Source organism: Pecten maximus, chromosome 2 (assembly GCF_902652985.1).
Source record: "Pecten maximus chromosome 2, xPecMax1.1, whole genome shotgun sequence".
Classification (NCBI taxonomy): Eukaryota; Metazoa; Mollusca; class Bivalvia; order Pectinida; family Pectinidae; genus Pecten; species Pecten maximus.
In genome coordinates this window covers 10,182,615-10,199,097 of record NC_047016.1, presented here as the reverse complement: position 1 = coordinate 10,199,097, position 16,483 = coordinate 10,182,615, and the positions used below count along the sequence as shown (strand labels likewise).

At 35.4% G+C, this 16,483-nt stretch overlaps 1 protein-coding gene across 3 annotated transcripts in view; it reads right to left on the bottom strand.

Annotated features, from left to right (window-relative positions):
* Window positions 1–16,483, bottom strand: part of LOC117316926 (neurogenic locus notch homolog protein 1-like) — a 93,684-nt gene that overhangs the window by 35,334 nt on the left and 41,867 nt on the right. The window contains exon 1 of one of the 3 annotated variants that reach the window (XM_033871719.1): window positions 7,729–8,238. The exons of the other annotated variants lie outside the window; for them this stretch is intronic. Coding sequence (XP_033727610.1) covers window positions 7,729–7,792 — 64 coding nt within the window. The 5' untranslated portion in view covers window positions 7,793–8,238. Of the gene's footprint in view, window positions 1–7,728; window positions 8,239–16,483 lie in introns of those variants that run through there. 3 annotated transcript variants of the gene reach the window in all.

Here is a 16,483-nt window from a genome sequence, read left to right as displayed (position 1 = left end):
GACATTTGAGTGTCCGACTTATTTACCCTTCTGTGGGCCCCTAGCTTAATCCATCTATATTGTACAGTAAGGCACTCGAAGAAATTACATACCCCTGTAATAATATTAGGCATTTATGGGTACTCAGGTAGTGAAAGCTGTACACTAGTAGTGTGATAGGTACTCGCCAATCTCTGTGGCATATCTATACCGCTACTAAGCCGATTAGCAGAATGAGACAGGACCACAGAAAGGCCAGTTTCCGTGGCCACAAAGGGCCCCCTTTCAGCACTGTGAAACCCTCATTGTTCAACCCACTTATACTAGAGCAACAATGACGAGCCATGCACCGAGACCAGGTTGAAATCCACAAATTTTGTGGTATCCCAAACGTGCAGGGAAATCGGGCGTTTAATTTCACAATCGCTCCAACAACTTTCACTTTTTGACCTGAAGAAAAACCTACTAACCATGTATATATAATTAACATGGTGACGTGTGAGAATCAGGATTTGGTGTCTTTTGTCCTCATAACTGCACATACACTCCGGAACAAGGACATAGAAATACGCTTGGTTTTACAGAAAAGAAATTAGTCATTCATCACAACAGGAAAATTTATTATTTTCTTATAACAAAAGCTTTTCAACTGTAAACACAAACAGTATAATAAGTTACCAGTGAACAGAGGATTGTCACCAAGTATTCAATTACAGGAAACTTATCAAACCCACTAAGTCCTACAGGTCTCACAAACAAATGGCTAATTGAGTCAAATTAAACTTAAAACTTACAAAATATGGAGTTAATTGATGTGGACATACATGTGGATTTACATCCCTATGTCCAATCAAACTACCCAGCACTATAAATCCCTTATGGCTAGACATTGGTGCTGGGAAATAATGCAATCACACGAAAATCTGCCAGGTTAGTTTGACCTAAATTTCTCTGAAATCCAAACTTTTATAAGTCTCCTTATCAGGGAGGGTAATACCTTTTACCAATTACAGGAGAAAATGTTCATTAAGTGTTATCAAAATCCTTTGCGATAAGGGCATAAACACACTTTACTGAAGCCCCTAACCCCCTTCCCCAACAGGCTCCCTCTAAAAGATGGTCTGTCTACAGAGTTACAGACAACCAAGATTAATTTACTACACAACCTATTACAATTTTTCTTTGTTAACAATTTATAAATGCTTTGATGATTTTCTTTTTAAAGAAATAATAAAATACTGGTAAATTCACATTGAAATCATTTGTTTTCAACTAGTTTGAAAAATTATTTAACTTCAATTCTACTTTTTTTATATATAAATCTTAAGTTATTATATGACACAGTAGATTTTTATCTTTATCCTGGCGGCAGAGAAACTGTTAATTAAAATGTGTTTTGAAATGTATTTATCTAGGTGACCTTTAGCCTCTCTATAAACGTGTAGCCCACTACTCCACCAAACACTTGTAGCCCATACCACTAATGACGCCCATTTCCTCAATTGCAGGCAACGACTCTACTTTCACATCGGAATTTACTATATTTAGGGGATCTAGCTCAAGTGTCTCAAACATGAAACAGTTGAAAAAGAAAATTAGTCCAAACTCTTAAAGAATCTGTTTTAATGAAAAGAAAACTTACTTGAAAATATACAATGGTATATATATCTAATAGAAGATTAGTGTCAATAAAGTTTTGACATAAAGTGTTCATTTTTTTCTAACCAAGTCATATGTAATGATACAAAGGTTTTTGCTATTGTTTATCCATTGGTCAGTTTTCATCGGTCAGTGTTCCTACAGGTGTATTTAGCCGTCCCTGGTACAACACTTGTACATGGTCAGTGCCTACTGTCATTACCAGACTAACACGCTGCAGGCCTGACACATTTATAGACTTTTTCATACCTGTAATTTATTTTATATGTCAATACTGTACAGGTGTAAGTGATTTTGGCTGTAAAACAGGAATAGGACTGGAGTAAAGTCATCCCCCTGTCACTGTGACAACGACCACTCTGTGATCACAAAAGAATAAAACACCAGTCCAGATCCACAAAGCCATGGTCATCAGTCATTATAGATTTATAGGGCAGTAACACCATTAAAACCACCAACCAAATCAACACACTTAAATATAACATACACAAACAACCATGTCCATAGCGATGCTTTCCAACTAAAGAAATGAAATAATGCTGTGTACTATAAAGTTAATAGTGAACAATTTTTAAAATATGTAATCTCGGGTAACTATTGGAGACTATTTCTCTTTTTTTGTCACTTTCCTGCATTTTTTTCTTGTTTCTATTTCAACATCACATAAAGAGCAGTGTACCTGAACCATTTTAATGTTATCCATCAATGCATTTTGATTTAAACTTTTCCTCTGTTGGTATTTTGTTATTTAAGTACCATAGATTAAGAACACAATAGTAACAGCAGAAAATTATTATACAGTAATCCCTCTTCTTCTGTTTCAGAAAATTATTATACAGTAATCCCTCTTCTTCTGTTTCAGAAAATTATTATACAGTAATCCTTCCTCTTCTGTTTCAGAAAATTATCATACGGTTATCCCTCTTCTTCTTTTTCAAAAAATTGTTACATGGTAATCCCTCTTCTTCTGTTTTAGAAAATTATTATACAGTAATCCCTCTTCTTCATTTCCAGAAAAAAAGGCAAAATACTTTCCTTAGATGAATATTATCTCAATCAAAAGTACCAGGTTTGGCCTAAGAATCAACATATCTAAATCAAATGTACCCGGTTTGGCCTAATTATCAACAAAGTAACAACAAAACCACTTCAAAATTGAACTTATAGACCCTGCACACCTTCAATCTTGTAATGTGTCCATTTTGGTATTTTTCCAGTGATGCAATTTTTTTTAATATTTTAGTAAAATGTCACTACTGACATAAAGTTATCTTTATTTTTGTAAAATGATATTCAAATGTCATTCTGAAAACAACAAACTGTGATTAATGTGACATTTGTTGATAAATATGACTACTAGCTGCCAGTCTTATTAGACAAAATATCAATTGTTTAGATAAAACTGAATAAAAGCTCCATAATTTATACATCTATAGCAGATAATTTGTGTGCTCAAACTTTCAGATTTAAAATAGAATATCTAATTTCTGTATTGAAAGTTTAGTGAATATTACCCCCAAAAAAATCTCATCAATGTCGTGACTGACAATGGCACCACCGAATTGTCATAACATCATCTGGTATACTGTAATACACTGTGATAGTGATCAAAACAAAAACAATTTTACAGTACATAACACCTACATCTGTACCGAAGCTCATCACAACATGAGTACATCATCACAACATGAGTACATCATCACAACATGAGTACATCATCATGAAATTTAATTGTTTTACCACTATCAAGAAACTTTATAAAGTCTGTGAATGTGGACTTTTTGAACTGAAAAATGGAATATCAAATGTTCAATACTTATGAGTACTGACAGAATTTATTCTTCAGTCAAGAATATAATCAGATATATTTCTATAAATATCAATCACAATGATATCTAATTAGAAACTAAATCCATTGAAAGCAAAAAAAGAAGAAATTAGACGAAATTATCTACCACTTAATATAATTCACAAATTGGCAGAATCTCTAAAAAACCAATGCGTACAAAAATGTCTGTTATTAGTGTCAACAAGTTTCTTAAAAGAAAACCAGTGACTGTTGAGATGAAACTTTATATTGTAATCACAGGTGAGAGTTTGACCTATAGGTAGATGTATAATCACAGGTGAGAATCAGGACTTACGATATCACATCACACTTAACTCCTGCATTAACTTTACTGATTACCTTTATTATAAATCTCAAACACTGGGGAATTTTTTTATCTACTCACTGTTTTTTGTTAAAAGAAACATAAAAATCAATCATTGATTTATTTAAATGTAAAAAGAATTCTTACATGTTACCAGTACTTGGTACATAAAATCCTTGTTCAAATTAAATAAGCTATTATTTAAAATTCACACCAGTCAAAAATGGGCTAGTTTGTGAGGACCAGCACCATTAGTAGGAACTGATGTTTAAAACAGGGAGATGAAAGGACAAATGGATGAGAATGGCACCCGGCAGTTATAGCCCAATATTTTTATTCCCACCAAAGAAATGCTGATGTGACTCTAACTACTGTGAGGTGGCCCTGGATTATATAAGTGTAGCTTGATGACCTGTAGTTCCAGAACCTCATGCTTTCCCACACCCAGCATCCAATGCAGCCAATGCATAGACAGCTTCCAACTCTCCCAACTCACACATTCTTAATCTTTTAACCAAAAAAGGTTTTGCATTAACACTGATGTATTGAAAATAACTGCACCTATCTATTATAAGAATCAGAATGTTGTACTTAATAAAAATAAGAAACTAAAAAGTGATTTTTACAGTAATTTATTAAATTTTGAAGACAAATATGGCCCCCTCTTTGCTGGTGTATGTAGGCTGCATTCTTCTGACTTTTTCAATTAGCTTTGGTAGCAGTTTATAAGCTGGGGACAATTAGCCTTTCTCTGCCATATAGCTCGTGAGTTGGGCCTTTCCCATGTACTCCTAAACCCCAGGGACCTATTTAGGGGTTACAAGTGCTTTTCCTTACAAGAAGAAAAACAAGTGTCAGGAAATTAAGTAGGGTCTGGGGACATATTACAGGATCAAAGCTGGTTCCTTTTAGGTATGGATACCCCAGGGAGCCTAAAAATTTACTGTGGCAATGTCTCCCAACAACTTGATCTAGGCAACCCCTGAGCTTTCTGAGCAAGCTAACTATATTTTTTTTAAACTGATGTTTTTGGTAGAGACCATTGAGCTTGTGTGTTATCACTTTCATCCAAAAGATCAGAAAAACACTTAGGGCACCTGTTCATGTCACCAATATTGTTAACTGATGGTCTTAATTGGTGTTTAATGATGAAATGATAATCCTGTGTTAAGGACTTTGATGATGATATGGCGGGAGATCTGACCACCCCTGATAACTGTTGACCAGTAGCTGGATACAGCTGCTGGGGGGAGACCTAGTTAGTGTTTATTACTGTGTATTTACACAGGCTCACCCAACTCCTGGGAAACCCCTGGGAACTAGAGTTTCAGTGCTAACCCCCAGTAGGGAGCCACACTCCCAATGTCATCAACTCTCTGGGCAACACATCCCTAAACTGTTCCTTATGCTCCCTATCACCGATCCCAGTCACAGGCCAGATCTATACCCCTAGTTACTGGGGAAGACATATACCACATGTCACACTTCAGTGTAAACAAGTCCAAATTGAAAATGAATCTGATTCACTTGAAGCAATTTACCAGCAAATTATTCTGTATGTCATCTATTAGTACTGCATTAGGCTTCCAATTTATTTAATTTTTCATCAAATCAATTTCAGATACTAGTTATATACGCAATTTTCGATTCAATTAAAATCAACCATATTTCTAAATTGGTGTGGGAAATCTTGAGAAAAGATCCAAAAAGAAGCAAGTGAAAAGTTTGGTTACATATGTATGTTTTAAATATACTTTATTTCCTTTCACAATACTTTTTCTTCTTTAAACTATTTTTTCACATGTCATCTGGTGAGAACTTTTTATCAAGATTTTGGTCTATAAACCTATCTCTCCAATAACTGTAAAGATATCATTATGATATTGTATATTGGAAATTAAAAACCTGTTTTGAATATGATCAATATTAGAATGTGAGAGTAGATGTAATCACATAGATGTGTCGTCAGTACCTGCTATGTAATCCCTGGGGTCACAGCCTATCCTGTCACATTCTCACTGATAAACTGTAATCTTCACAAACAACTACACACTCAACAAGAATATGTTTCCTTTCCTTTTATCATTTAATGAAAATGTGGTAAGAAGACAATTCACAAAGGTCCACAAATCCCCCTTCACTCCCTGCCCTGTAGAGGCAGTGCTGTCATCCCTCGGGATAAAAATTTAGTGTACAAACTTTCTCACCCATGGGACACATCACACATTCTTCATCCAAATTTGACAACTTCTACCTTTCATTTTTATAATTATAACAAGTGATTTGCCCCTTGGGTGTGGGGCCTGTTCATTAATGGTAATTAGTTTGATCCCTGGGGTGAGGGGACACACACCCCTGGGTTGAGCTAATATTGACATCAATGTTGACAGTTAGTGGAGGTCATGACAGCTTTAATAGGTTGGGACCAACAGCTTGGACCTGTCACCTAACTGTGAAGTTTGGTCTTAATGAAATTTACACACCTGTATTGCTCACCTGTGAATGGTCCATGGTGACCAGGTGTTAATGGGCCAGTAAACTAATTAGCTAATAAACCCTTAGACAGGACAAGATAGAGCTAATTCACAATTCAATTCTTAGTTAATTCTGTTGTGGCACTTTCTCTCTTGGGAATAAGAAAAGTTTATTTCCGAATGATGTGTGTTATAAAAATATCTCCTACTTACAGCATGTCCATGTCATATCCTTGGCATGTGGATAAATAACCTCATTGATAACATTATTACTGATTCTTTCTCTACTTGACAACTGTAAATTACATACTTTTTGTAAATAATCTTTGTAATTTGAATTACAGCTGGATAAGTCAGCAAACCTTTTTTTCTAAAACTATTTGAATTATTTGTAACACAGGTCAGATGGTAAGTTAAATTTGACAAGTTAATTATAGGTATTTATTGTTAGGAGATATGACTATAATTACACCTGTCCCTCGTTTGTTGAAATGATATTGTACCAGCTAATTAGGAAATTATAAAATAATTGTATGTCATTTTTAAACACACAATAATGTAATGGATAAAAAAAAACGTGATTTTGAAAGTATACCTATGTTTGTTGCCTTCTAACCTGACAGTGTTTTGAAGGTCGAGAACATGATCACAAATAGGAAACACTTTTGTATTCCAGGTGTAATACATATCACCTGAACTGAGGAGGTTACAACTGTTTTTTACCTGTTTTACCTGTAAATTGTCGCTGTAAGATGAAACGTGTGGGAATGTAATTTAGTTCCTTAAAGTTCGGTGTACCTACAATACCCCCGTGTTAGGATATCATTTTCAGGGATTCCTATCAATGTCAATGAATAGGAAACTGAAGCATAATCTTCATTTGAGAACTTTAAATGTCAAGAAGATCAAGTGATATGTATAGGAGATATATTATCATATAAAAAATCTAACTTAATACAAAATATGTTACTTTCTTTATAACAATAGAACACAGTATTTCTATTAAGATTAAGATATTAAAAGTTTTGAAAAATATTTATTTTTTATTTAACCCTCGTACAGAAATTAATGAATGTGTTTCTAAGGGATACAATTTTAACCAATTTTAAATGTATAAATTACTAATTTTCACACTCCCTGTTACCATCAGAACTTTGATACATTTTATCAAGTAAATCAAAAATAGTATTGTCCCGAATATAAACTTTCTTAAACTACATTTATCACTGAATTCCCTGATTCTAAATTGATATAATGTTAACAGAAAAGTTTGACAGAATTTTGTCCTATATAACATATAACCTACAGAAAACCGATTCCTATGTCAGATAGCAAATAAATTCTCTGACATGTACAGAATAGATTCTTCCAAAATATGTTTAAAAATATATTTGTGTTTCAAACACAAATATATTTTTAAACATATTTTTAATAAACAGTCACCTGTACCTGTGGGAACTTACCAAGCACACAGAAAATCAGCAGAAACCGCCACATAGAGCTTTTACATGCTCGCAATTTCTTCATTTTGAGGCAGTGGTTCTAACTTCCCATAGTGTTTTGCACCCAAAAGCAGAGATTTGCAGTGTCGAGAAATTGATTTTGTAGATGATGAAGTAATCCACAGTGAATTTAAGAGGTTTAGAACATGACACATCAACACAAGGCACAGTTAGGGGTAAATGTTACACTCCGTACATCCAACCAGTACCAAAATCACATGTACCCAAACAGGTAGTTATTCCTACACAGGTGTCCCTCATGGTTAAACACAGTTACACAGTAAACAATTCGGATAGACACAAGGCTTGTCAACTATAAGTCAGCTCCACTGTTGACACAAAACACTCATGTTTTCAGACCTAACTTGGTAGTGGTTATGAGTATAGGTCCTCAGTTAGACACAGGTTGACTGGTATACACTTTCCTCACACGGCTGGCTGGCTAGGCTGTGATCACATGGTTTGGGACAGGGCAAGTCGGCCATTCACATGCAGATGATGCCTACAATGGCAGGCAGCGCAGACCCAGTGGGGCGTGAGAAAGCTGGCTGGCTGTATTGGCTTCCACTGGGCTATAAACTCAGGGCCGTGAGACCATACACACACCCTAGAGTTCACTTAAAGGGGCAGCCTTTACCTCTGGTCAGTGACAGTGGACATCTACCTGTCGCTAACGAGCCCTGCTCAGGTGTCGTGCAGTGTAGATATAAGCCTAATTAATGACATCGAGTACTGATATGAGTTGATGTAATTAAAGTTTGGTGTCGACTGAGATCGAGATGGGTGTTCAGTGGCCAAGTGATGCAGGAATTTGTGAGGCCATTGTTTATACGGCACTCACAGGAAGTGCCTTGGTATCATTGCTACTCTGATACAACATCACCAGGCCCATAATTTGATAACATCCTTTTGAGGTCAGGATGTTTATTGTCACAGGATACAGTCAATTCTATTGGCCATTATTGTCAGATCTAACCAAAGTCTAGTTTGTAATTACACATAATCAGAAAATCATCAAACACTCATGGTCATTCTGATGGGCTGCTAAAATCAATTCTAATGCATGATACTTTTACTTTCTATTATGTGTTTGTAAAATTATAAATCATACCCATGTACTGTGGATTCACTCCAATGATTTATATATATATATAGTTGTTCCTCTCCAAGCATCTTCTCACCATATCTGAGAAATACTTGTTTCTTTTAATTATTTAATTGAGCTTCAATTTTACGGTTCTTAACTATGTTGAACAAACCTTGACTGCTTTAATGTGTGAAAATTGCTTGTGTACAGAATAACATCAAAGAGAGAAATTGTTGAGGTAGCCTATTCACTATAACTTTTAACTGTTGATGTCTGCAGATAATCTGTTTGCAGAGTCAATTTTAGCATTGACTTGGTGAAGATTACAGAACATTATTTGTGGAAGCCTGTTATCCAGTTAGATGGGTGATGGGTCCTTTATGTGTATACACCATTGTGTCCCCACAGGTAAGTCACAGGTAAAATACAGGTAATAAAGGCTCCATCACTTGGTACACATGCATTAACAATGGGACTGGTAGTCATGGTGACTGGTCATTGTAAGATGACCGCCACACTACCTGGACAACAAGTATAATCACTGTGGGCGTAAACCAGGGACTGACCCTGTTCCAAGGTCACAGGTCAAATACATGTATGGACATTCAACAACACCAACATTTCACTCGATCACTTCCTCAATGAAAAACATTGATTCATACAATAAAACGCACTGGAACTTGTCACAATGGAAAATGACAATATTTCCACAAATAAACATAATTATAGTTTTAAGGACTGCACTTATATTCAATATCCCAGATTCCACTGGGCCTACCCTTCTCTTCATGCCTTTGTCTATAACGAGTGTCCCCTAACCCTGTCTAAACGGTCCCTCATCTTTTTCAGTTCTTTCCAAATTCATTCCTGAAATAAGCTTATAGAATTGTAACGAAATGCTTGTTTTTTAGGAACATGCTGTTATGCATATTGATGAAAACTCGAAAAAGAGGTCGGTGTTTGGAACGGACTGCAGATGACATAACAATGCCATTATTTTGTAATGACTGCGATGTCGTCTGTATTGAATAACAAGTGGTGCGACTGTTGGTGTGTGTGATCTGATTTGGATCCTTGGTTAGTAGACACTTGAACACTGATCTGTAATTAAATCACACTGGTTATATCTAATGCATATTCCTTCTGTACGCCACCACTTAATTACAACAGGTAATAGGCGATTGTGTGTATCAGGTGTAATCGGGACATGTGCACCACTGCATTTTACACAACTGGCCCATCTCCTCCCTACCCCTCACTGGCGATGAATTGCCAACTCTACACACGTTCTATAATGTCGCCTAATGATGCGTGTGAAGATCAAATTGAGATATTGATTCTTTCCTCTCGTCTACCTCTCTAGATGATAAGCACCTAGTTATTGTATCCTTCCCCTAAACAAACCTAATCACACAATAATTCCAACAAAGCCGCGGATAAAAGCCAAGCTCGACAGTCATCGGGACAGGTAATGCAGAGAACTCTCTTGTCAAACATCAATACCGCCTTAACACAGCCTTTCTCTCTCCGAAAGCTTCTGTTTGCAAGTCAACACGGCACTCATTTCGCCTGATCATAGATGGGCACAACACAACGCAACAAAGGCATTAATTGATCATCATTAAATAAATTTATGGCCGTACTTTAAGTAGATGCATTAATTCAGATGATGAGTGTGTGCGAGATGGGGAAACTAAACCTTCCTTGACAATGAGGTTTTTTTTGTATGGAGACACAGGTGAGTGGGGCGACTACAATAAGAAATCTACAAATAAAACAGACAAGTTGGTAAACTAACACTTCTCAGTCTCCCTCAGATATTAAATTTGTACTTCATTGAATACATTTATAAGATATAGTAATGCTTGTATGTTTAAAATAGAAACAGAAACTTGTGTTCATTGAGAAATTGTATACGATTCCTGTGTAATATCACTGTTTAAAAAGACAATAATTTTGCTTTAAATACAATACTGATATTGTAGTATGTGTTATAGCCATGAATAATGATAAATGCCTATTAAGTTAAACAAAGCTTGGTATGACTGTCCTGGCAATATCTCCTCGAAGTACAAATATTTATATTCAATGTTATATTCAATACATTTTCCTCTGAACATGTCCTAATTTGATTTTTTTTACACCTTGAAACTCCCTTTAACTTAACTATTGATTGGATTTAAAACCTCTTTAGATATATAATTGAATTTTTTTTCAAAGTGTGTTGATTGACAGAGTATTCCACATACTTTCCCCTTTATCAATCAGTTACAGACCTCCATTTCCTTGTGTACACAAGAGTTTGAATCATCCTTATACAGATTTCAAAAATAATTTATAATCAATATTTGTGCGTGACCTCTGTACAGGTAAGGTTTTCACTATGATTTTATATTGAAGCCATTCTTTACACAGGTAACAATGGTTTCAGTAACAAATAGACAGGTAAGTGTTGTCGACAATAAATACACATAGTTTGCCCACCTGGGCTCTATGTTTGATCTCTGGTTTCAGCAACCCAAATCTAATTCTGTTTCCTATCAATACTTCTGTTTGAACAGATTTGAACATCCGAACTGAGCATGGAGTGCAATGTTTCTTTTCAAAAGTGTTTTATGATGTTTCCAAGGTAACAGATGTAGTTTTTCAGATGAATAAAGATGAATTTAGTGTGTAAAGCTCGCATAGGAATATGTGAATAAAGGGCCAAGTGTAGGCTGTCATACCTAGTTTGATTTGGCAGGTAGAGCGGCAGACACACCGCTTTATTGATATCATATTGGCTGTATTGATTGAAACTTCTATACAGCTGATCAAAGCCCCTCGAATACAGAGGCCCCAAGAGGTGCAATGGCTTGCACCACTCATACTATCTAAAAAAAAAAACCGCAAAATTTCCATGTCTTAACACACTCTCTTCATCCTTGTAAAACATTGAAAATCGCTACAATTCAAATTTGAATCAAAACTACAGTTTAAGTTTAGAAAGATATAAAAAGAAGCATGGCTCTATAATCTACAACACTCAAGGTGAGAACCCCTTTTGAGTGACACTTAAAGCCCTTATTCTAGTTATTGAAATGTAGAGAATACAATGTAATTTTAGATAACATTTTAATGAAAGTAGAGGGTGGGCCTAGTAACTAGACTGACATTATGTTATTACAAGACAAAAATTGACTTTTTAACAATCCCGAAACGTGCCAAAAACAGGCTTGCCAGCCTGATACTGAACTTCCCTGGGAAAATCATACAAGTTGTACACTGAAGGAAATTATGTATTCAATCCCACATACCAATTAGTTTGTGTTACACTGTAGGTGTCAACACTCTCTCCCAGGGACAAATGTATACTTATTGCAGAGATCTGATGATCCAGTTTGGATTTGAATATGATATATACAATAATTATTTCATCAATGAACAAAGGCCCACATGTGCTGGTGTATAACTTCTGAAGGTTTTTATTCAAAGCAATATTATAAAGGAATACCTATGTATATATATATATTTGAAAATCAGAACTAAACAAATAATTGCTTTTTGCTCCTTTTAGATCACATGACTATTGAGTTATGAGTCTACTCATACTATATATAAACATTTTGTGTATTTCCTGATGTAATAATACCTATTGTTGTGACTACAGAATGGCAATAAGACTATAGGCATGGAGTTGAAGACTTGACAATGTTTATAGAAAACACATGTTTCACAAATATGCAATGTCACAATTCAAATTTTTTTTTCCAGAAAAAATCAATTTCTTTGATGAATCTTGCATGAAATGCAAATATCATGTACAGAACATATATACAGTGCATTCCACTTAATCGGGTAACGCTTAATCGGGTATTTCGTTTAATTGGGTAAAATTTCAAAAACCAAAACCATTTTCTCTTAAATCATGTTAAAAAAATTCGTTTAATTGGGTTGGAAAAGTCGTATTTTTCGGTTATTCGAATAGAACAATCGGGACAAAAAATAGAAATGCTCCGATTTTCACGAAAGTCATCGCGTATTTCTTTAAGTTTTAGACATTTATCAACAAATAGTGTAATTTTGATGGTTCAAATGTCAAAAAACAGTTAAATATTACCTTAAACGGTAATGTTATGTCGGGGTTTTGTCATGTGTTGTTGTTGATTCTGCCTCGTGTGGTTTTTCCCCAACAGGAAGTCGACTAAGAATTGTGGGTAAAATTAAATGTTATTTTTAGAGTCAGCAGCAGGCAAAACGTAATGGGGTTTTAAAAGCATAATTAAGCGACTAGACAATTAAACTTTTACGTCTGGGATGTAAAATCTTCGAAGCAAAAACCAAAACAATAGGTTTTTACCTGGGTCTGATATTGCTACAGATCGATTGATATCACCGCTTACTGTATGTGGCGAATCCAAAGTGAGGGGTTCGCCACGGGGAAATGTGACGACACCGATACACAGGGGAGTTAAAAATCAGTAGCGAGCAGTAAAAGGACAGACGCCCGACGTTAGCTCATAATTCCTATTCAGGTTAGGATTAGAACTGGTTAATAAAAACATTACATTGGATTTCGTGTTGTTTTATCAGTGACTGCCAGTGTCAAGTTCGTATAAATTTATACCACAGGAAACGACCTAGGCCTAAATAAACTCGGTTTCTCCGATCTCTGTGCTTTGGTAATTGGAAATAATATGGAATATTTTAAACTTCAAAGCGAACATAAGAATGTCTCTATGATAAACATAAATGATTTTAGATGTAATTGTCGGCGAGTCCTTAGATCGTATGTCAAATTAGGAACACACGGATGAAACAGGGATGTATGACCCCCCGATTTGAGGTGCTACGATTGTACTGTGCCGCGAATAAGAAAATCATTAAGGTTTTGTTATTTTAATACACACATTTTTATACAATTAGTAATAGTAATCTGACAATTTGACATCAGTAAAAGCACAAACAAAAACACCGTTTATTAACAATAATAACGCAAATATTTTCATCCAAAATCGACCCAAGTCTGACTACCATTACGGACCAAATCCAAGATGGCGACGTGCATTTCGGCTTATCGGGTAAGTCGGTTAATCGGGTAAAAAGTCCCCGCAAATAGGCAACCCGATTAAGCGGAATGCACTGTATATCAAAACAAGTATTACAGCCAGCCTGTAGTAAAATCTGTAACCTCCCATCAAACACTGGTCTCAGATATAAAACAAAGGGCAACAACTCCGTATATAGAGTGGTACAAGACCTGTCATTATGTGACTTCTGAAGGAAATCAGTCACAAAAGTAAGTAGCTGTAATAGTTAACAGAGTAAGAAATATATATGCCTCAGTCAAAGTGCTTCGATGATGGAGTGAAACAGTATATGTAGATTTCTCCATTTCTGCTGTCCGGAAAATGACATGGAAACCATAAATTCACCATTGAATGAATAGAATATTTCTTTTTAAAAGTATGTCAGTGAAAGAGAGAGAAATCAAGATTGTATTAGTTTCTGGACAACTATCCAACTATTTTCATTGCATATCAGCAACATAAAGAGTAAAATATATATATAATACCAGCAAAATGAAAGGTTTTCCTCAACAACTTGTATACTTATCTAATGACTCAATTACCTGATCATTGAAAGTGACATTCTGTGTATTACATATAAGGGTGAAAACTGGGTCCCACTTAGGGACACTTATACCGCCCAAGAGGGTATTTTCTCTACAAATTAGTCAGCCTGTACCGGAAAGTTCTGCTCCATACCTTGTCGGTGTCACGTAAGTTTGACAAGTGTATCACATACTACCACCATCACCTAATATGGCCACCCACTGATGAGGAGCCAAATCTTTTACAAGGTTCACATATAAATGAATCTGACCTTACCGAATCCTGAATTTAAGCACATATAGAACCTGAATCTACCGACACTTGAATTAATGACATATAGAATCTTGGTTTATTGACACCTGAATTTAGTGACAAATAGAACTTAATGATATTTAGATCCTGGGTTTACCGACACCTGAATTTAATTTAAGATTTTATGACTTCAGGTCTGAAACTAGATAAATGCCGTATGTTTTTGTCGATGCTGTTTTTAGTCTCCTCTCCTTTAAGTACGTACAGTAGTGGGATGTTTAACTGCTGTAGTTTTTAGGACACAACCATTCTAACATTGATCCAGTTATGGTGACCTCAAAATTCAGATCCCTGGTCTAGGTAGTTATCTGGTTTCACACATAAGATGCCAAGATAGATTAAATAACATTTAACAAATCATTTACTTAAATAATATAGATAATTCATAGGAGTCAGAGAAGTGTTAATTAATGTAGATGTAGATGGGTTGGTTTGGATGATGTTTGGTACAATGACATTCAACATCTCATTATACATATAGGATCTGAAATGAGTTTTCATTTCTTATGAGATTTTATGGAACTAATTTTAGATTTCATTATTGCAAGCCTTGGTGAGCAAAAATTAAAACTTTTAGAAGAATTTCATAAAATCGAGTGTATGAAATGAAAACAAATTAAAGATACTTTTTAAAGCATAATGAATACTTATATTCGGACAGGTGTTAGATAAAAATGCGGAGGACTTAATAAAATGGAGGCAGCCATTACATTTTGCTCAATTCACCATTCGTGAAGCCATGTCAATTTATTTATTATGATGTCATAATCAATTTCTGACCGACACAGCTGAAACACTCCAGAGTATAATACAACAGTGGCATATGAAAAAATATTACACGGGCGATTTCACTGGATAACAGGCTGATAATGTGCTTAAACCTTATTTCTTGACGAGAATAAGCATTATTATATCAGATTATGGAAAAATACTACAAAGACACAATTTTGATACTTAATTTCTTTAAGAAGGAATTTTTACATTTGGGATAAAGATGGTAGGTTACAGTGCAGTGTCATCCTGAAGGACTTGTACATAAGGGCACGGTGTGGTATGAGGTACGGAACTGGTGATGTCATTCACTCACAAACAGTACAAATGAAACATGCCAAATATGTTGTGTAAATCAGTGAGAATGTAGCCGCTCCACAACTTGTACAAACACTCTATATGTCCTTTTTATACCCCATAATTGGGGAATTATTTACAGCTGTACCTGTTCAGTTGTAGAGGTAATGGAGGCAAACAGGTGCTGTAAACAGTGGAGAACCGAGCCTTACATACCAACTCACACCATTGTCACCATTTGTATGTATCACACTGCCGAAATTGGTGAACTTGTGCTAAGTAAATACTGACACTTTATGTAATTAGCACCTTCAGATAAAGCAAAATCATTTCTTCAATACGAAAAATGGCTTCTATTTGAGAATTGTGGACAAGCCAATCTTTTGAAGTTATGTGCGTCATTCTTGTTTACAGCTAGCGGGACCTTTAACCTGCTTTCCACCCCACTGTTATGTAAATGTATTGTGTCGGGGTACAATAGGGACTGTATAACAAGGGAAGATACCCACATTGTCTGATCCTGCTAACTGTTACCTTCCACCACCAACAATGTCCTACCTTGTCCCTATTATACTGCAAGTTACACAAATCAATTGAATAGGATAACTGTAAAATCATGTACTGTTATGTTTGGGACTAAATCTGTATAATCTCT